The sequence below is a fragment of the Haemorhous mexicanus genome, chromosome 1 (genome assembly GCF_027477595.1).
Source record: "Haemorhous mexicanus isolate bHaeMex1 chromosome 1, bHaeMex1.pri, whole genome shotgun sequence".
Classification (NCBI taxonomy): domain Eukaryota; kingdom Metazoa; phylum Chordata; class Aves; order Passeriformes; family Fringillidae; genus Haemorhous; species Haemorhous mexicanus.
In genome coordinates this window covers 23,509,736-23,530,937 of record NC_082341.1, presented here as the reverse complement: position 1 = coordinate 23,530,937, position 21,202 = coordinate 23,509,736, and the positions used below count along the sequence as shown (strand labels likewise).

The 21,202-nt window shown below is 35.2% G+C and overlaps 1 protein-coding gene across 7 annotated transcripts in view; it reads right to left on the bottom strand.

The window, feature by feature from the left end:
- Positions 1-21,202, bottom strand: part of ANKIB1 (ankyrin repeat and IBR domain containing 1) — an 88,267-nt gene that overhangs the window by 22,751 nt on the left and 44,314 nt on the right. For all 7 annotated transcript variants that reach the window (XM_059843100.1, XM_059843135.1, XM_059843127.1 and 4 more), the window contains exons 3-7: positions 19,938-20,238; positions 13,613-13,795; positions 7,188-7,305; positions 3,525-3,733; positions 1,181-1,269 (exon numbers count right to left, since the gene is read on the bottom strand). In XM_059843100.1, coding sequence (XP_059699083.1) covers positions 1,181-1,269; positions 3,525-3,733; positions 7,188-7,305; positions 13,613-13,795; positions 19,938-20,238 — 900 coding nt within the window. The remainder of the gene's footprint in view (positions 1-1,180; positions 1,270-3,524; positions 3,734-7,187; positions 7,306-13,612; positions 13,796-19,937; positions 20,239-21,202) is intronic.

Genomic DNA, 21,202 nt, shown 5'->3' with positions numbered 1-21,202 from the left:
TAAAGCATAGGCAGTTATTCCAAGGTATTCACCTGAGATCCTTTAATAGTTAAGGTAGAGATACCTGCCAATTCCTCCCATCTTAGATTCGTATCTTAGAGCTGGGTAACTCAGCCCTGGCTATGCTCCAAGTGACTTAGGAATGACTGGCTCAGAAAGCTGAATTCCACCCTCAGTGTGCCACCACAAACACTTGCCATTGAACTGTGGCTCTGAGCCTGTGGCTCTGAGCTGGCCCCTGTGTCCTGCACAAAGGACACACAGTCCAGCAGCCAAATTAGAAGCACCACGTCAAACCAGTGATCTCTGGTAACTCCTGCATCCTGCCCAGGGATTTGCAAGGCAAGAGAAGCACGACTGAGAATTTTCTTGCCACTGAAAAGAACTGCCTTTGGAAAACTCATATGGAAAGAAAGTTCTCTTCCTTTGCACCAGGCCTATGGGCTCACAGGAATGGGGCTGATCTGCAGTAGGAATAGCTGTGCAGAAATGGTGCTGTAATAAGACACTACAGGGGTAGAGATCAAGTAGTACAATCTCCTGAATGGGGACACAGATGAATATAAAGCACTGCAGATATAATACAGATATAATTACAGATATAATTATTGCTGGGAAATATGATTAATATTTATACTACAATAATTATCCATGTCTCAGTTTTTCACTAGCATGACTACTCTGACCTATGCAGTAACAATTAGATTAATAGAACTTCTAAGTGAAATCTACCCTTCAGTTATTACCCTTCAACATAAAGAAATAATTTTAATTGCTTTTCTGATTGGAAACGGATTCACAATGCCTAAGTTTAGTGTGCTAAACTCAGAGATGGAATTAATTTAGATGAGATGTGCTTAATTTAGAAACTGTAAACCCCAATGCTGCCCACACCACACAACACACAGAACAAATCAAGAGTAGGCTTATCTATTTACACACAAGTGTAAAACAGTTGATTAAGAATTTTGCTTAGTCAGAACCTAAACAAACATTACATAAGCCTAAACCAGTTGGTAACAGTTGTTTGAGTGACAACTAAAATGTTCCACAGGTTCAAACCAGCAACTCTGAAACCCAAACAGTACTTTAGCATTAGGTGTTTATGGTCTCTGTTCTTTCCTCTTCAACACAGCAAGTATGAAAGTTTCTCACATGATAGAGAAGTACAGATACTCACGCCTCCCAGCAAGCTCTGCAGAAGTCATGTCCACAAGGCATATCCACCGGGTCTTCAAACACAGAAATATTACACATGCAAATGTCACACTGTAAATGACAAAAATGCTTCTGATTAAGAAGTACCCTAAAGCTTTTTGTATTGTTAGCAGAATGAGTTATGTTGGAAAATCTCAGCAAAAATTTAAAGCAGCGCTCAGTAGGGGAAAATAATCAAGCTGTATCCAGAAAAAAAAGTTATTTAAGCTATAGGAATGGGAAAGATTTGGTATCTCTGTTTCTATAACTCTCTATGCAGAGAGCATATTTTGGGCTGCTTTTTGCAGTGTCCTTGAGCTCAGGAAGTGCTTCACCCTACAGAATGTTGGAATTCCAACAGAATGTTGGAATCTCGGAGTTCTAGGTGCAAATGGAGCTGTGTTTTTCATCAGCTTCACACACAGGTAGAAATGAGTTTGGAGATGATAGAGGCTACAGGAAACGTTTAGCATCTCACACAGTCAGATCTAAATCAAGGTGGAGCAGTTTAAATGTGCAGGAGCAGCAAATACTTTTAAGTAATAACCTACATATATATAACTTTTTAAAAAAGACTTTGAGGTTTTTAATCAAAATTAAGAGTAAGTTACACTACAAATACCCCAACATAAGATATTATTGCTGAATTTTACAGAAGTAGGTACCAAATGAAAAATAACACTGAATACTGAGACCCTTACACTGAAAGAGTTTAAGAGTAGGGATGAAAATACTCACTGCTTATGGTTATGTGTGGAAATAAATACTAATGCTCTTCAAGAAACACAAAAGGACTTTTTTTTTTTTCATTGAAACAAAGAAACCATGAAAATGTATTTCAACTTTCAATGCATTAGGTATTATATACACATAGGACATTTTCAGAAAGTTAGCCTGTATGCCACTTTAAAAGCACTTACAGCCAAAACAAAAAAAAAGAAAAAAAGGCCTTTTAAGTGTAAAACTCTTGTAAAAAGTGAAGATATGTATTATTCCTTCATTCATTTAACCTTATTGTCTTGCCAAAATTAAATATTTTAAAAGTTGACAATACATTAAAAAATAATCTCTTTAAAAAAAAAATTTACAGCTCATATAAAAAAATTGTATGAGCTGTAAATTTTGTTTAAAATGTATATTTAAAGTAAGGAATTTAATGAAGCCCAGAGTTAAAATATCAAATAAAAATATTTACTAGAACTGTTTATAAAATAAGATGCAAATGCAAAACATGTAAAGGAGCTTTATACCTTGTGGCTTTATCTATTCCTTTTGGTTTTCATTTTCCTGGCAAAATGAGATTTGATAGTTCAGATAAGATTCTTAAACAAACGGGAACATTAAATGTGTAACTCTGGACTTGGAGTGAGACACACTAGATCTACAATGGCAATCATTATCCACACCTGTATTTCTGGCTTATGGACCATCAATGGAAAACAAATCACACAATGTAAAGCTGAGGATATATAATCTCCTGTTCAAGATTTTAATTAGGAATTATTCACGGACAATATTTAGCTGCTAATGGAAATTGAAGGTCTATTGTTCTTGCTGTACAAGAACAATAGACCTTCTATAGAGCTTCTTTTACAGCATTTTACAATTAAACAAATAAAATATTTCTATGCAGGAATGTGAGATCTTAATTTTAATATGAGATTTATGGGTGATCCATCTGAAAGACTGCATGTAATAATCTAAAAAAAATGCTTAGATCATGGAGCAATAGTTTTATAATGCTGCAGCTGTGGATTATTAAAAAGAGAACTCTGTCTTCCAAAAGAGCCGCGCTGGTTTTAATGAAAGGCGCTTTCATATTTCAAATTTGCAATAGCTTTGTAAACTGCTTGAAGCAGCCCACACATAGTAAAAGTAATTATAAGCTTACAGTACACTAGTGGGCTGACATTTCAAAATGCAGACAAAGACAATTTTGTTTTCTAAAGAAAAAATTTTCAAAAGGCAGGGTTCACAGAACTGCGTACATTCAGGGAAATGGATACAATGAAAGTGAACATCTTGATAGGGATGAGATGAAAAGTTCAAAAGAGCCAAATGCACTGATGTGACTGTAGCTGTCTAAAATGAGAGTTTGTGAATGATAATGAAGGTAAAAACAGAATGGTTCGTATTTGCCAGATGCTCAACTGTTTTATCATATAGAATGTTTAAGGTGTCAACTTCCCTGTTCACCACTTTTGGAAAGAGAAACATTTTATAGTTTCACAAAGGTATTTTTGGCAGCTCCCCTGTCTACACAGGTGCACTGTGTTTAGAAATCAGCTGTTTAGCCCGGCTGGTTTAAGATCTATTTATAAATTTACCACAGCTGTCTCCATGTCCCCTGGTGAGGGGCTGATTTCATCAGGGGAAGTGACAGAGGAGCGAGTAGTGCGTGGGGTTCGTGGAGAAGGGAGCGTGTCCCACGCGTTGTATCCGCTCGGAGGGGGGGTTGGCATCTGAACCCCTGAACGCTGGCAGCAGTTCTCCGGGTTACACATCCAGGCTTCAAGCAACTTCTCCCTGTCCCAGTCTTCAAGAAATAAAGAGATACAGAAAATCATGCACCTGACAATGTTTAAAATATAGTTTGTAACTGCACCCTCAAAAGAACACTAAACAAAACCAATTAAAATAAATAACTATAATGAAGTGTGATTGAATGGAACTTTAGCCATTACATTTCAGAGAACAAACTCCAAGATAATATGTAATGCAATGCATTTTTGTAAATAATTGCATGACAAGCATCTCCTTTCCCTGTAATATGTCTTAACATTATTTTTGTTATTTATTTGCAGCAGTTGTAGTAGCTAGAAGACTTGGTTGAAAACCAGAACTGTACTGACTATCACAGATGAAAATACAGCAGCCCTCACACCAAAGAATTTGCATTATTTTTTCATTCTCTTAAAAAGTAATTATTTAATATAGATTCCATTTTATCTGTTGTGGTTTTTATTTGTTTATTTTTAATGAAGCCAGGAAATACAGGAAGAAGACTAAGATTACAAGAAGATTTGTGACTTAATGAGTTTCCAGTCTTTACATATATGCATATAAATGATGTGTTTCTAGGGGGGAAAAAATACATCTGAGTACAAAGAAAATTTCATATATTCTCACTACATTTTATTCTATAATTGCTATTGAATGTTTCACTTTTATTCATAATTAACACTGCCCATTTATATGGGCAAAAAACAACTAGCGAAAAAAAATATAGTATCTTTAAACTATATCAAATCTTTCTTCACAACTGTTTGAAATGCATTCTGTTTCTGATTTTTAAGATTAATACTAAAGATATCTTCAGAATAGCAGATTTTTCTACAAAAAATACAAAAAAGTTCTAATTTAAGTATAAATCTGTCAAATTCCCATACAGATTCAAATCTAAACTCATGAACACTTCATGCAGATCAGACAAACTTGAATTTCATAAACTATCAGAAATTTCCCAGACTTTCCTATTGCTTTAAATAACAATTTTAAAGATTGGGGATTTCTTTAAGTGCTGGGTACTCCTAAAGAAACATCAATGTTATTAACAAAAAAAGTTTTATTTTTATTTAGTTTTATTTTCACAAGTGAAAGATAGTTCTCCTATCCTATACTAGTGCTGGGGAAAAAAGATACGTGTTCTAAGCACCAAACTTAGTAAAAATATTGTCTCTGTAAAAAAAACTCTTTGAGCTGCAGATGATTTATTGATCAGATCCTTACTTATCTAAGCTGAAATATATTACAGGTTAGTTTAATTTCATTTGTTTAAAGATGGACCCACACACATGTCAAAATTTCCAAATTTTATCAGCATTTTTTCATACTACCCTGAGTTAATAAACTTTCAGAGAGGGGCTGACTGATGTTAAGATACAGATAAAATTTGCTAGACATTTTCTTGACCTTCTTTGTTGCACTGTATCTTTAAAATAGGCAAGGATCCATGTCACTAAATGGATCCACTTTGTTCTCTTTACTAACGTATGAATTTCAGTAAAACACAAGGGATATTTGTTGAGTTACCTATTTTTTATCCTGAAATCCATTGCTGTATACTGAATTAGAAGAGAAACAACGTTGAAAAAACACTTGTAGAAGAACTGTAAAGTTATTTGCTTTTCTGATTGTCATGATAACATTTTTTAAATCTTGGTTTTAATTCTACATACTTCTGTCTCTCAAGTAAAAGAGAAAAAGGAAAATACACTCTTAATGTCTGTGTCAATAAATTGATATAGTTGTACAAGATAAGAAAGCAAAATCTGGTGGATTAAATATTATATGCCTGTAAGCAATTAAACTTAGTATATATGTATGATCTTTCCAAGAATTTAAAACATGCTTTTCATACCTTGTGTGAATTAAACCAAGATTTCACATTATTCTTTTGTGAATTTCAAGATTTAATGCCAAAAAAAAAAAATTACAATTTGTCATTTGATGTTAATTCTCTAAACCTCTGTAAATACCTGAGTTATTTCCTTTACTAAGCTGAATCAATACAGCTACAGACAAAATAGCTGACTTTCTCATGACTTTCTAATTGTCCGTGCTTCTTTCTGTGCACTAGCCAATTGCATTAAGTTACCAGAACATCACTAAGGCAACATCAGTAAATGACCTTTCCAACACAGACTGATTTCTTCTCAATTTTCAATTCCTGCTTGCTAGATGCTGGCAGACATTTCTCCACCATTTACATCAACCTCACTGATTTTCAACTAATTGCAGACTGAGCTGAGAGTTTGAACAGTATTGCCACAATTTTCCTCTTCAAAATATCTCCACAGCTTATCGAGCCTACTCATTCAAGTATTTATAATTTTTAGCTTTACTGAGACTATTCTGGGAATACAACATAGCATTCAAATATTGCACATATTTTAAATACAATATAAGAATTGAACAAAGAATCATCATAAATATATATGCAAGGACTGTGCCTTAAATATTATCATACTGGCACATGCTCATGTTTACTTAACTCAATGCTAAAAGGAACACAAATACCAGCTATGGAAAATAATGTAAAAGAGATAAGTTTCAGGTACCACGACTCCTCATAAAAGTGTACCAAAAGCTGTGCATTTAAAATAATGTCTTTCTATTTCACCTTTCCCTCTCCCACTGACTTTAACAAGGAGCCCACAAAAATAATAGGGTATGAAAGCTTAATCCAGCAACACAGTGATGAGCACGCAAACCAGTAACTGCCTGAGTAGTTCCTTTGGCATAAAGTAACAATGCAGATGCTTCAGTAAGCATAAGTTTTGAATCATTGAATCAAAGCCTAAAGCTTACACCGAGTTTCAGAGATACTTTTGTCTGGAGAAAACACACTGAATCCAGTATATCCCCTTTCTGACAACCCCAGTTTAACTTTAACAAGAATACAGACTTGTTTCAGTGAAAATAAACAAGTTATAGATATGCGCATAGAAAAGCATACCCTGTATGAAAAGTGTAACTATAAAAAATCCTCCAAAGGACATACACTCATATAATTTAAACCCCAAGGCAATTTCCAACCACTTATTACAATGGTCAGACTGCTTTTATTGCAAGAAAAAATAAATTTAAAAATGTTGATCTGGTTTTATACACAAATATATAGTGGCAGAAAACCAATGGTCAAAACCAGGTTTGATGAATTTGACTTTTTTGACATATAAAACCATGTAAGTTTTACTCTTGTGTCTCTCACCAAAATAGGGTGGTTCTGTTTTCCACACTGATTAAGTTAAACTGTCTTCAATTATTATTCAGTGATTCAATAGTTTGAATCACTTTTCTATCAGCTTCCCTGTCTGCCTCAATGTTTTTTGACATACTGCAGCTGTATTTCTTTCTGAAGTACGGTGTGGCCTGTTTCCTGCTATTAACCATTACTTCTCTTTTCCTTGGAAATAAAATGCAAACATAAAACTGTGGTTTTGAATTTGCTGAAAGCAGTTTTTTTAGCCTTTAAGGTTTGGGATTACCATGTGCCCGAAGTAGAGCTTCTGCAGTGAAGAGTGGGGCTTGCAGCATGTCTGCAGATTCCACAATCAGCATGTCCTTAAGCCTTCGCAGGTCTTGAAGTCTAAGCCCCTCATATGGCTTGAAGTAGAAGAAAAAAGATAATTTATGTCTAATGTTTCCAAGTTAGTCTCTAATACAATATTAAAAAGAAAGCATTCAAAGCACTGTTACTGATCACCACATACTGTGAGACAGTAGTGGACAAAATTTGTTCACCATGCACACCAACAACCATGCAAAGCTACATAGAAACACTGTCATTCTGTAATATTTATAGTATGATTTTTGTAAACTTCAAAATCTAAAAGCATTTCTTCCAGGTATAATGGAGAACTCTCTAAAGTTCTCCGTTATAGCAGGAAGCCATCTCCAAATGATAAGCTAGCCTAACACTCTCTCCCTCTCTCCCCCCCAGCCAGGGAAAAGCAAGATTTTCACAGAATCTAGATGAACTTTGATTCAGTGATTAGGTAGGCCTCAGGTATGGTGGAATAGGTATGAGAATGCATGATGAGATTTGAACTAAGGATTTAGAGAAGAGCTAGACAAAGGACAGGTTATCATACATTGCATATAGATTCTCTGACTGTACATGAATGGAGACCTGTTAATTCTGAATTGGTCTGGAGGAGGATACATTGAGACATTAGACAGTGAGAAGTTTGTGAGCAGAATCCAGTATCTGGATCTTCTGAGGCAATATCCACCCTTTCAGAAGCAAAGTCAGTCCTGAATGGGACAGATGTGACATGCAATTAGATGTTCATAGAAACACTATGAGGGTTGAGGTTGGAAGGGACCTTCAAATGTCATTTGCTCCAGCCTTCCTCCTCAATCAGAGTCACTTAGAGCCAGCTGCCCAGGACAATGCCCAGATGGCTTTTGGATATCTCCAATGCTGGGGATATATTGTACATGGAGATATCAAAACTCTTTTTGAGAAACAATGGCCAACTCTCATAGCCCTACAGAGAGCAGATCATCCAGCTGCCTTCCTGGTCTGGAGATCCATCCCCTTATCACAGCATTAAAAAAGGTCAAATCAGAAAGGCAAAAAGAAGTAATTTTAGAATTCTGAATTAGCTCCAACCAAAAGAGCCGAGATACACACATATGTTTGCAGCCTCATTTTTGAAACTAAGAAAGGAAGACTATGACAGCAAATAATGTATTTGTTAGTGTTGCACAGAGAAAACGCCCCATAGGTAGGAATGGATATTGTCTCCAGCAATTGGAGACAGAAGGACACAGCAGCAGTAGTGACAGATAATGACAGGTAAGACTATGCATTATTATTTACCACCTATATTTTGGTTTTATGTAGACCATAGTCCAGGACTCACCAGTGCTAGATTGTAAAGACACAAAAGTATGCATGCATACATAGCCAGAAAGCAAGACTGGTTCTGTCCTCAAAAGGTTACAGTAGAAGTCTGCTGTCCCCTTTAAGGATAACAAGCCGAAGGCAGAAGTGATGGAGAGAATGGATACCCTGGGTTTCAAAAGGATTTTGTTCTTTTGAGACACCTACCCTAAGAATGTAACTTGCTTCCTGTATTCCAGACATCATCATTAACTCCACAATGCATCTAAAACTTATGACTGACTCACACAAAGATGTTTCCTGTTAGCTAATCAGTGAAATAAACAGGTGCTTCTCCATACTAGAAACTTTGTCATCAGCAAGAGTAATGCCCCACAGACCTACACTGGGTCTCTGCTCTTTTTGAGAAAGCAAGCAAAGCAGAAGAGAAATGACCTGTGAGTGTCCTGACCTTATCTTGATTGCTCAAGTTCAGGCAGTTTCTCTATGTCCTTCCAGTGCTGATCATGCATGACTCAGTAAAGGACAATCTGAACGTTAATGGCTTGCACTGAAATAAATCTGGGCCACTTGGATTAACAGCATGCTGGAATTTAACTGACCTTCTTAACTTATTACAAAAGAGATAATTTTTAAAAAACATTTCAGAGAGACAGGGATAGAAACAACTGTGCGCCAGAATGATTATAATTGTGCTGCATGTACAGCAAAAAAAATAGAAGCAGAAGAAGCAGAATGGTCATGACTGCATCTGAACTCCATTTTGAATTGCAATTGTAAAGCAATCAGCTGCGTCAGCACAACCGTACTCAATTCTTGAAGACCATACACATCATAAGAAAAAATATCTTTTCTGTTAAATTTGCAACATATAAGCACATTTTAGGACTTGGTATTTTATCCTGAAATGCAGATATGTTCAGAATTATATTTAACTGATTGGTTATAGGTCAAACACTGCCAAGTATCTTGCGTAATATTACCTTAGCTAGAGCATTCCACACAACCTAGCAGGGAGCTTTGGACCTTCAGTTTTTAAGAATCCTAATTTTATCTTTTTAAGTCATGAGGGAAATATTCCCTAAGAATGTCTTTGAAACATCAGACATTTGTTTCATAAAATAACATATGAGCACACAGAAAAAGCTGAAAGTAAATAAATTTTAGACTGGCACTATTAAGGAGGTTAATCTGGAAATTCCAAAGTGAAGACTTTATACAATGGGAACCTTAAAAATGTAATGTGTACAAGACAGTCTTGAAGAGATTTGTGAAGATACAGTCTTTAGTTATGAGGATGCATATCCAGGATGTAATATCACAGAGGTTTGTTTTTAACTACTTTGAACACTAATGACTGATCTCTGCAAGGCCATAAAGGATTGCATCCAAGTAAAGGATTTTGGTTACAGTTTATGATGCTTGGTGACCCCTTTAATGGTAATTTATGGAGGAACTCTTTATTGACATTTGCTGTGAAAAATACATTGTTCAATATAAGCATTATTTAACTATACAATGATTTTGAAATATACTATAAGAGTTACTACTTTAATGCATTGCTGAGCTTCGCACTACAGATTGCAACACTTCTGTATTTTCAAAAGCCCTTCTTTGAAATTCTTTTCTTCCCCAATTCTTACTACTAACATTTAGATATCATAAATTATACTTTTTTTTTCTCCTGAAAGTACTTTTAGTATGTAAGCTGATTATTTTAACACTTCATTTAAAACTATTATTACTTTCTTCACTTTAAAAGCACCATTAAAATAGACAGGGGCAAAGTAACTCTTTGCTACATTGATGACTATATAATTAAATGGTGACAAAACACTTCATGTAAACATCCTTCTTTATGGGTGGATGGAGTTCTGCAGTTAATGGAGTAATATATTAAAAAATTGTTTATACTCCACTTAACTCATTCAAGTAAAATTATATGCACTATATATATATATTGAGACTACATATATCTTAAGTAAATGTAGTCCCCTTCTCTCCTTTCACTTCATAAACCATTCTCTATCTGTAGAGATAAAAAATAAATTTGAATAATTTAAGATAATTCTTTGTACTAATGGTATTTATATTACTTATATATTTATATGACATCAATTCACGAATTGGAAAAATCATTCCAATTTTATACACTCAGTAAATCTATGATACACTCACTAGCCATGTATTTTTTCAGTATTCAGTGGAACATATGAAGGAAGAAATGAAGAAATTATATATTTTGCTATTGCGTAAGGTAATTCACGGTGTCTGACTGAGAGCCAAAACTGTTCTGGATGATCTGCTGAGGTACTGCTCATTCCCAGGTGTTTCTTATGTAAATTTAAAACATTACATGATTTGATTGAAAGGAAGGACCCTTTCAAGCCGAGCACTCCCAGGGCTACATCACCAAGACAAATACACTCTCATGCTACAACACATCACAATGTAAAAGAACAACCAAAATCTATAAAACCAGCTTAAGAACAATCACTTCATGTCATATCATTTAGTGTACCTTCAATTAGGTTTAAAAGATAGATTTAGATTTTACATATCAAAGATTTTTTCTGAGATTATTCAACAAAGTAAGAGCAAAGAATCAAGTAAAGAAGGATTGTGTTCTCCTGTAAACATGGCAGGCTCTGAAGGGGAGATACTGTGTACTATCATTCCAGATACTACCATGCAGATCTTAAACACTGGAGTTAAGCCCATTTAGCTGTTCTGCCTGGGAAGAAATCCTACTCATGCTTTTCAAATGTTTTATCTTTTCCTGTAACCTTCATTCAAAACATGCAGTTCTTTTGAAAAATGCATTTCTTACTGTACAAAGTTTTTTAATTATTCATGAATGAATATTTTCTGTTTTGGAAGGATGTTGAATGGCAACAATTACAAGCTGAATACTATGCTAAACAAGCATTTTGTACACTCCATCCCTCAGTGTTTAATAATATATAAAAATGAAACAGAGATAAAAAAGTAGAGGATCATCCTTGAGAGGCAATTCTGGTGAAGCATCTGTGCTCTGGGGCTTTTGACAGAGGCATCACCATAGGCAGTGGTAAGTGCAGCTGGCACTGCCCATCCCAGACATTTGTATACTGACCTGGAGGATGAGGACATGCAGTCATTTAGACTGCAACTCAGTGCAACTCTTCCTAAGGCAGTTTTTTCAACTGGTTTTAGCCACTCTGAGGGCTAGGATTGAAAGATTAACTTCTCCTGGCTACATGCTCTTGGCATCTCCCTTGTGCCAGCACTTGCTCTCTTAGAGATAAACAAGATATTAGAGAAATAATCCCACTGGAAAGTCATAAAGAAAGGGGGAAAATCAGCAGGGAGAATGTGAAGACAGAATTGCTCTATGTAAATCCCCAAGGTCATCAACTGGTGTACCAAATTCCAGGCTGACATTTTTTGGCTTGTGAACATTTAGAATGCATGGGAAAGCTGCCCTGGTATGTGAAATGGACAACTGTACAGTCCCTTGTATCAAGGCTTTTAGCTGGTTTTGCTCAGCATCTACCTTAAAAAGGCATGAGACAACATCTTCTCTTGCAGAAAAGCCTATTCAAGTAGCTCTTGATTTGTCCCACCCAAATTTGTTCCTTGTCTTCTTACCTGTGCTGGTATATATGCCAGCAAACCCCTGGTATAAATATGATGATAACAATTATTCAACTTAAATAATACAGTTACACATTACCATTCTTTAATTTTTTTTCTTCTTTTAAGCCAAAACATTGCTATGATCCAGCTGAAAACATAACCCTCCAAATAGCTCTACTTGCAAAACCAAAGGAGTGGTAAACTGCAATTGCAGTAAGAAACTGCTGCAGACTTTTGAAATGTTTTGGCCAAGACAGAACGTAAGTTCAAACTATCTTCTTACAATTTGGATGCCTCTACATGAAGGCATATTCAAAGAAATTAAAATGAGTTAATTACATTTGCCATTTAAACGTACTAAGTACATCAAACCTCATCTCTAAATGTCTCATCTAGGAATAAACTATCTAATTAAGGCTGTTTATATTTGAATTTATCCAGGAAAAAATGGTCAAAAAAATAAATGGACACTACAAGGACTTGCTTACTCTCAAATAAAAGTGACAACAAGTGGCATTTTTCAGGGGAACAGTTAATGTGATCTAAGCCTATTCATGTATTTTCTTTTGAACATCATTAGGTCATAAGTGGGTCCAGCCAGTTAAAGGCCAAGCCATGCTATTTCTGAAGGAAGTAACCATAGAGAAATCTATTGTCCTTTAATTTAAACAGAATTAATTTGTAATATTTACTGAATGATATAATTTATATATGTATTCTTATTTAGAATTTTAGTTAACCAAAATCTGATCATGAATGGTCTGTTAAATTATCTTTATGGAATCACAGTTGCCTTTAAGGCATAACAAAATTCAAGCCAATTTTCTGTCAGTGAATTGTCTCTCTCTTTCAAAAGTTTACTTGGAAGTAACACCACTTGTTATTACCTGTTTTTCATAAAATCTCTGGTATGCAGTAGCTTCAGGCATCATGTTATAAAACAAGAAAGTAAATGCACTATGTTGAAGTCCTGCACTAGTCAGTTTTGACTGTTTTTTGTAACATTCAACCCAGTCTCAGTCCAGGAAGATCCAGGAAAAGTTTCCCCACCCTATTCCATGGATCTTCTCCTTTTCAGAATTTCTTTTGTCCTAATTTTTGAGATGAAAAGTCATCTTAAGAAATAAAAACAAAAATTAAATAATATTTGGTTTAGAGAAACTGTTTCTGAGCTTACTGGCCTCACTGTATCTCTTCCAGCCTCACAGCCCACAAGACAGTCCACATAACAAAGATATGAATAAAATTTCTGTTTACTTTTGACAATGCACTTGTTATGCTCTCAGAGCTTAACTTGAAAATTATACAGAGCTGTGCTAAAACTGTTTACAAATACAAAGTACAAAGTACAGTACCTACTGAAATACTTGTAGACTTGTGTCACAATGTAACTGCTACAAGTATAAATGTGCAAAATACTTCAGATTTAAAGTATCCTCTGACCTCTTTTTTGTCTAAAGCAGCATACTCAGCTTCAATGCTTTCAGCTTCAGGATCACGTGAAAATACCATTCGAGATTCCAGGTTAAGAGCCAGCTCTTTGTGGTGCTGTTTCTCTGCACAGTCACATGGGGTATCTTTATTTTCATTTTCTGCAAACAAATCTCCACCATGTTTTACTAGAAGCTGAAAAGTAAAATGGCAAAGAAAGCAGTTATTTATTAGCAACCCTAATATAACCCTGCAGAAAAGGCATGTGAGTTAAGAAGAAAACAAAACAAAAAAAAAACCCAAGAAGAATAGAACTATTATTACAATAATAATAATAATGGTCTTTAGAAACAAGGATTATCTATTGTTATTTAATAAACTACTGTTTGCTTTCACACATAATTATATCTATATCCACAGTAATTCCACAGAACCACAAAATCTAAGAAATACATTACAAGGTAATGTTGCACAATATATTAGTTAGGTTTTAGAGACTAAATTTCTGCTTTACTGATATGGTCAGTGCCCTATAGAGAATGAGGGGTCTGAGGCCCTCAAGCATGTGTCAAGATGGAGCTAAAAACACCTCTAAATATTCTTTCTACATGGGTACAACTCCATCATTTGTACACTTGTGCTGACAGAAAATAAGAGATTCCTTGGGTAGGACAGATCAGAGGATACTGATTCTCAGGGAGCAAAAAATACTACTGGCAGCTCTACTTTGTTTTTGAGGACATGAAAAAAATGAAATGAAATAATGCTAATTCTAGCAATTCTAATACAGTGCAGTATTGTGCCATTTCACCAGCCTTGTTTCTTGCCAGTAACCCTCCTAAAATGCAGTCCCTAACTATTAAACCTTTGTGCTGCTCTCCTTACCTTGCTAACTTGGTCTCCTGCTATAAACTGGCCAGACAGAAGCAAGGACAGTATATGCCACAGATTTTAAAGGCCCAGGTGGACCATTCTGCTGATTTATTATGACACCTTTATATCATTACTAAAATGATTCATCTTGTTTCTAAATAAAGTCTATAAACATTATCTTGCCTTCAGAGCATGAAGTCTGCAACAACACTATCCAGGGTATTTCAAAACTCAGGTTCTAATTTTTGTTCTTCTAAAAACCCCCAAACTTCTCTAAAATTATCTGTTCTTCATATACACCTTTTAGATGTATATCTCATGATCAGACATTCCTTTATTTTTTCTTCAGTAGAAGAGAAAATTTCCTTAATCTCTCACTGCAGAATAGAGAATATCTTTTGCAAATCTGGATTCATTCTTGTAGATTTGGGGATTTGGGAACCTTTCCCACATTCTTCCAAAAAAAAAAAAAAAAAAAAAAAAGCAAATAAAAAAATACCACAAACCAGTGCAACTACAAGATTTAGTTGAGAAGATATTAGTGTCGTTGTGTATTTTATCTTCATATCAGAGTATCAGGCAGAAATACAGATGATACTGGGACAATTACCAAGATACAAAGCCAACAGTTAACCTTTGTTCTATCTAAACTTCTTAACATTGCCAAAACTTTGTTAACCTGAGTATCATATTCTGTCTGTTAATTTTAACCTCTAAGAGAAATTTAACTGAAGCAACTAAGACACCTTCTGAGGAAAAAGAATAATAAATATATTTGAAAGAACATTCCATAGACTTATGCGGCTCAAAATCAAATATGCAAGATGAGGAATTTGCAAAGCAACAAGTTTTTATTAATGATGCCATATTTCTCTAGGAGCACTATCAAAAAGTCTTGTGTTGCTTGATTAAGATTAATAATCTAAACAATCATATTAGCAATTTAAACAATTGTAAAAATACCATTTAATATGCCAAATATACTGTGATAGTGTGGAATGTATCTGCATAAAACCAAATCTGTTCAGCACAACAGTTATTATTGTCTATTCAGTAGTTTGAGGTAAGTACATAATTTTACCCAAACTGGCTTTAGCAATGGGTTCCACACAGCTCTTCTGCTTGGAGGAAAAATCTAACTCATGTGAATGGAGCAGTATTAAGACTGCACATTTGACTATCAACTTGGAACAAGTCAACTTGTAGGTACTTCACCCAAAAGATCTGTATTTGGGGTTTACTTTTCTTATTTGGGTGTGGTGGGGATAGGCAAAGATACAGATCTGGGGTTTTCCTGAAAAGTGGTGGCAAGTGAAGGAGACAGTAAAAAGGAATGCTGCACTGAAGTGAGAGTAACCACTGCAAAAAATGGGAAAAAGGCACTCCTGGGGTCCGAAGAGACATTCAGTTTCTGAAGAGGAAAGACAACTTGAGGATTAGGATCAGGTTTTTTGTCTTTTTTTTTTTTTTTTTTTTTTTTTTGGTTAAGAATTTTAATCCTCAAATATTTCTAGCAACAAAGAGGTAATTGTTAAATTTCTTCACTGATCTCATGGTTTCAGGCTTGGTGAAGGCATGTAGTGTTCCTGTTCATAAACCTGTTCCTGTTGAAGGAGTTACAAGGACTACAGACCACAGACTGGAGAATTTAGGATATCTCAGATCCAAGGTCTTCTATCGCATGGTAGGGCAAATAAAGAACTTTTAACTTGGGGGTGTACACTGTGTTTCTAATGCAGAAATCATGACTAGTTAGGACTACATAACTCTGGCCAACAGCAATCCATGTGGATGAGACTGTAAATTCTTCTTCAAAGACAAACTGAAAGCAAATTAGAGTCAGAAATGGTTTACTCAATTACAATAGGTATTGTCAAGATAACACAACCCAGTTTATATAATGAAATGGGCAACTAGCAGTCTAGTACCTGGATTTACCAAATGAATCACATTACAGACACTGAGAAATAGAACCATAATTTGTAAAGAACCACAAACCATGAACTTTTATGATGAATTTAAAACAAATTGACTTTAGTCTGCAGATAAAAGCTGCAGCCCAGCTCCAGAACCACAATTCACTCTGCAGCAGCTGTGATTCTTTCTGACATTACAGTCTGCCTGGATTTCACATCATGAGCCCATTTGCTTCACACTCTTGAAATTGAAACTTTTTTAATGGGTGTGTCTATCTCTAACACCACTGTACAGTGCCATGTAGGGACACGAAGGCAGAAACAGGCAGAAGACTCCTTGCTCAAATCCCTTGTAAATCTGAAGTCTAAGTTTGAAATACTAGATTTGAAATATGTTGGAAACTTGTTACTAAAGTTTTCTTCTGTTTACCATTTCTCTACTAGAAACAACCTTTCTTATGTCAAATAATTTTATAATGTGTTTTTCACCAACATTTTTCAGAGATCATTCAATGCTAATTGCTATCTCCCATTTTCTCATATGAAATGCACATTTGTCCTCTATTGTATAATAATGTAAAAAAAAATGTGTTTAAAAGCAAATGTCTCATCTTGTGGAAGGATAGATGGAACACCTGCGAGTGAAATGCCTATAGGCAGAACTTATCAGGAAGTTGGATCAAATAAGTGGCACTGAAACAAGAGAACATGAGCAACTTATATAGTCCTTTGCAATTAGCTTCTTTACCAAATCTGAAAGAGTAAAAATTTGACAATCAACATAAAAGCAGTAGTAACACAGACCTAGGAGGCAGCCTGGTATTTGTTTACAAATAAATTACATCACAAGAGGGTCTAAATCAGTCTTATAACCATGACTTATTTTGGATGAAAGAAAGAGACAGACAACATTCTATGCCATTCAGTTACCATGCATATAGTTAGCTGGGTCTGAGTATCCTTCAGCTAGGAAAGACTGCATGGTGACCTGCCCCCCTGGTGAAAATCAGTAAGTATGTAAATAATTTCTAAGCACATTTTGAAGGCAAACTGCTGGTGTGGAGCTTGAGGAGCTATAACAACATGGGGCAGTGGAAAGGGAAGGTACAGGGGCAACGTTCAGGCTGCATTACTGGACGTTGAGTATCAGCATCCAACAGCAGCATCCTCTTAACTCCTCTCAGTGCTGAGCAGGGAACCAGAGAGGCAGAAGCTTCAATAATAGCATAGAAAATGGCAACAGGAAGCTGAGTTTTCATTCATTAGAAGCTCAAAAAACTAAGAACGATCTGTATACTTAACAGAATGAAAGAAGGGTTGGATATTGGAAATAAAAACACACTATCTGAACTTCTATAGAAAGGACTAATGAAAAACCAGAAGGTAAAGAAGAGTATTAAGTTCAGGGGGGTGCATAGCTGAGGCTGGGGAATTGCAATTACAAACTTTAACATTTCCAGACAATATCTGGAAACTTGGTAGAATACAATCAGCAAGCATAGTGCGAGAATCATAGAGAAGGTGATGCTATATACCTTTTTTAAAATAAACCCCTAACAAACTGATAAATAAACAAACTAACTCTATCAGGAATACAATTCTGTAATTAAAAGAAGAAAAAGAAAAAGGCTTTGGTGAATGACCTGACTAAAACCATAAATATAAAGGTAACATTGCTACTAAGAATAGAAGTACTGCAAGGAAGAAACACAAAAATAAAGGGAGCTTCTGTCATTGCATCTCCCAAGTATATTTAGAAAATATATAAGCCAATAAAGGACTCTCAAATTAAAATTTCAGACTGTGTAGGTGACTAGATAATAGACAAAACAGTCAGCAAACACATGAGAGGAGGAGCAACTCCTGATTTCATCCAGAGCAGTCTGTAAGACCTAATTCAAAATGTAGCTATCAAAGAACCAATCACTAACAATTCCCAAGGATTCATTAAACTTGCAGAAGCAGTAAAAAGACAAGAAATCCAGTGCCCACTTTCAAAAATCAGTACTAAGTAAGGGTGGAATAAAATTCCAGAAACATCAGAAGAATCTGTGGAAAGAGAAAAACAGGACAGAATCATATGGAAAATAAGAAGCTGAAGTTGCCTCCAGATTAAGAATATGTAATGAACAAAGTCTGGGAAAGGTAAATGCAAAATAACAATAAACATGACTCTGACAGTTTTTTGAGCTGTATATCATATGCACAAAAACGCATAATAAATAATTTTAAAACATCACACAGTAACTCATTCAATGTTTTTGTAAAGTTGGTTGTTGGACAAAGTGTAAAAGCAATCTCATATTACATATAGCAGAAAATTGGTATGAACTGTTAGATTCTCTGTGGATGTACCACACACACTTTATGAAGGACATAAAAGAAAGTCTTTCAAACTGAAGTCTCAGCACAAGAGGTTCTAGAAAAATCAATAAACCAAATACTAATATAAATACCCAGCATCAGATGGTACTTGTATTCACATGAGTCCTCATGAAACTCAAATATGAAACTTCTGAACTATTTATTACAATATGCAGCTTACTGATTAAATCTCTCACGGTACAAAATTAGAAGATGGTAAAAGTAACACCAATACTTAAAAACAGCTCCAGAGAATGTTAGGAAAGACCATCAGGTTTTTACTTCAGAGAGAGGTTACTAGTGAAGTCCCAGAGGTTCTGGGACCTGACTGTTTAAGACATGAAGTTGTTATCTAGAAGAGAAGGTGAAAAAAGAGGTAGTAAACTTTGCTGATGATACTAAGTTACTGAGCACAGTTTGAATAAACATGAAATTATGAACAGAAGAAAAATAAAGTAAACTTCACATGCAAATGCTGAACTCTGAAGTAATTATTGCCATTGAAAAACAATCTTGATGTTAAAATAGACAGACTTATGAAGATGTTAACTGTTTTTGAAAATGTCAGATGTCTGCTCATGTTCTTTATATTAAATTACCAGCACAATTAAATACTAGTTTTCATTGCTTGATATAGTTTAAAAATAAATCTGAGGCAAGATCTTTGAAAGTCATTCCAAATTACTCATTACTATCCACTACTTTCACAAACATTAAAAAAGCTGGACGCTGTAAATTAAAAACATCAATTCTGCTCTTGAAACAGAGACAGCATTTCCAGTCTCATTTGCAAAGCAAAATAAAAAGCGCTCTAATTTTCTCTCAGGTTGTTATTTCCCTTCTCTTTACACATATAGGTTGCCTATGCCTACCTTTAAAGCTTTTTCTCCATTGTTAAGAGTCTTGTAATCAATTCCAATTTTTATATGCCTACATTAGTCTTCTTCATGTTGAGGAGTTATTTTCATGAAGTTAATGTATATGTAATCAATTTCTTTCATTTTTCTCTACAGTGTATGTTTCAGGATGTTTATTTTTGCATTTTTTTCCAATTAATGAAAAATAGAATTAACAGTTAATTCGATATAACAGAACAGATTCCCTCCCCTACAAAAAAAAGCTTTGTGAAACATTGTGCATGTCAATTACACATAACATATATGAACTCATAGATGAACTTTTACCTCAACACAGGTTTTCATCCCTGAGGCAGCAGCATAGTGCAAAGGTGTATTTTTTTTGTTATCAACAGCATCAATGGCTGCTCGTTCATACTGTCCTTCATCCAGCTTTGCTCCCTTCCACTTCAGGATCATCTGCAGACAATCAGCTCTTCTGCAGTCATCTTCCGAGGGTCGTGTCAGGCGAGGATGAAGAGCTCCCTCTGAGATCATGATCTGAGGTCCCATACACAGTAAGTGCATAGATGTCTCATTGTGCACGTTCCTTTTATTTGGGTTACCGTCTCGAACAAAAAGGAAAGTTCTGCAATGGGGGAAAGAAATAGAAGAAAACTAATTAGCACACAATTCCATTCATTTCCTTGAAGTGGGAATGGTGGATTATGACAACTCTCCTTCTTGCAAAGATTTTGATCACCCACACTAGTGACAAATGTTCTTTAATAGAGAAATACTACTGGACAGCTCTCCTCCTTTTCTCTTAGGAGTCAAGAGCCAATATCTGGATGAATTATTGAAATATCACTAAGCACCATACACAATTACTTTGTCAGGATATGAGAAAGTTTATTCTACAATTCTCTGTTGCATTGTAATAAAAGTTTTAAAGGCACAAGATTGATGAAACAGGTACTTTATTTCTTCTGCTCTGTCCTGAATAGTAGTGCACTTGGTAGTTTGCAAATAGATAATGACAGAACAATTTGTTAAAAATTCATTCTCCTTTGCCACATCTTTAGTCGGATGTAAATGCAGCACTTACTACTTAAAATTTTATAAATACTATTCCTGCCAGCACTGCATGCATTCAGGAATGACTATTGACTTTTTCAATATGGAAGTACAACATAATGCAAACTCTACCCTATAAAGGTGACAGAAGCTGGCAAGAATTTAAGTGTCCTCTTGAATATCTTAGAGCCAGTTCAAAGTGGACCAGCAAAAAGAATCACCTTAGGAATGAAAGGCTGATTCTTAGAATCACAACAATCTCTGAATCCTAACAACACCTGAGACAATGCAGCTCCCTTGCTGCTTCTTGCCAGCAAGTATTACAGAAATTACAATCCAGATCTGAAATGGAAGAAACAAGACAAATCACACAACCCTGTGCATCCAAGAGTGTTTTAGCTTTTTGAGGTATACTAAAATATTTTTTTTAAGGGAGAGTAAATGGTAGGCAATGACAGAGAGAAAAGATCACCTCTTTGAAGGACTGGGGCTGGGGTCAGAGAGACAGTAATGGTAAAAGAACTCCATGTGAAGGG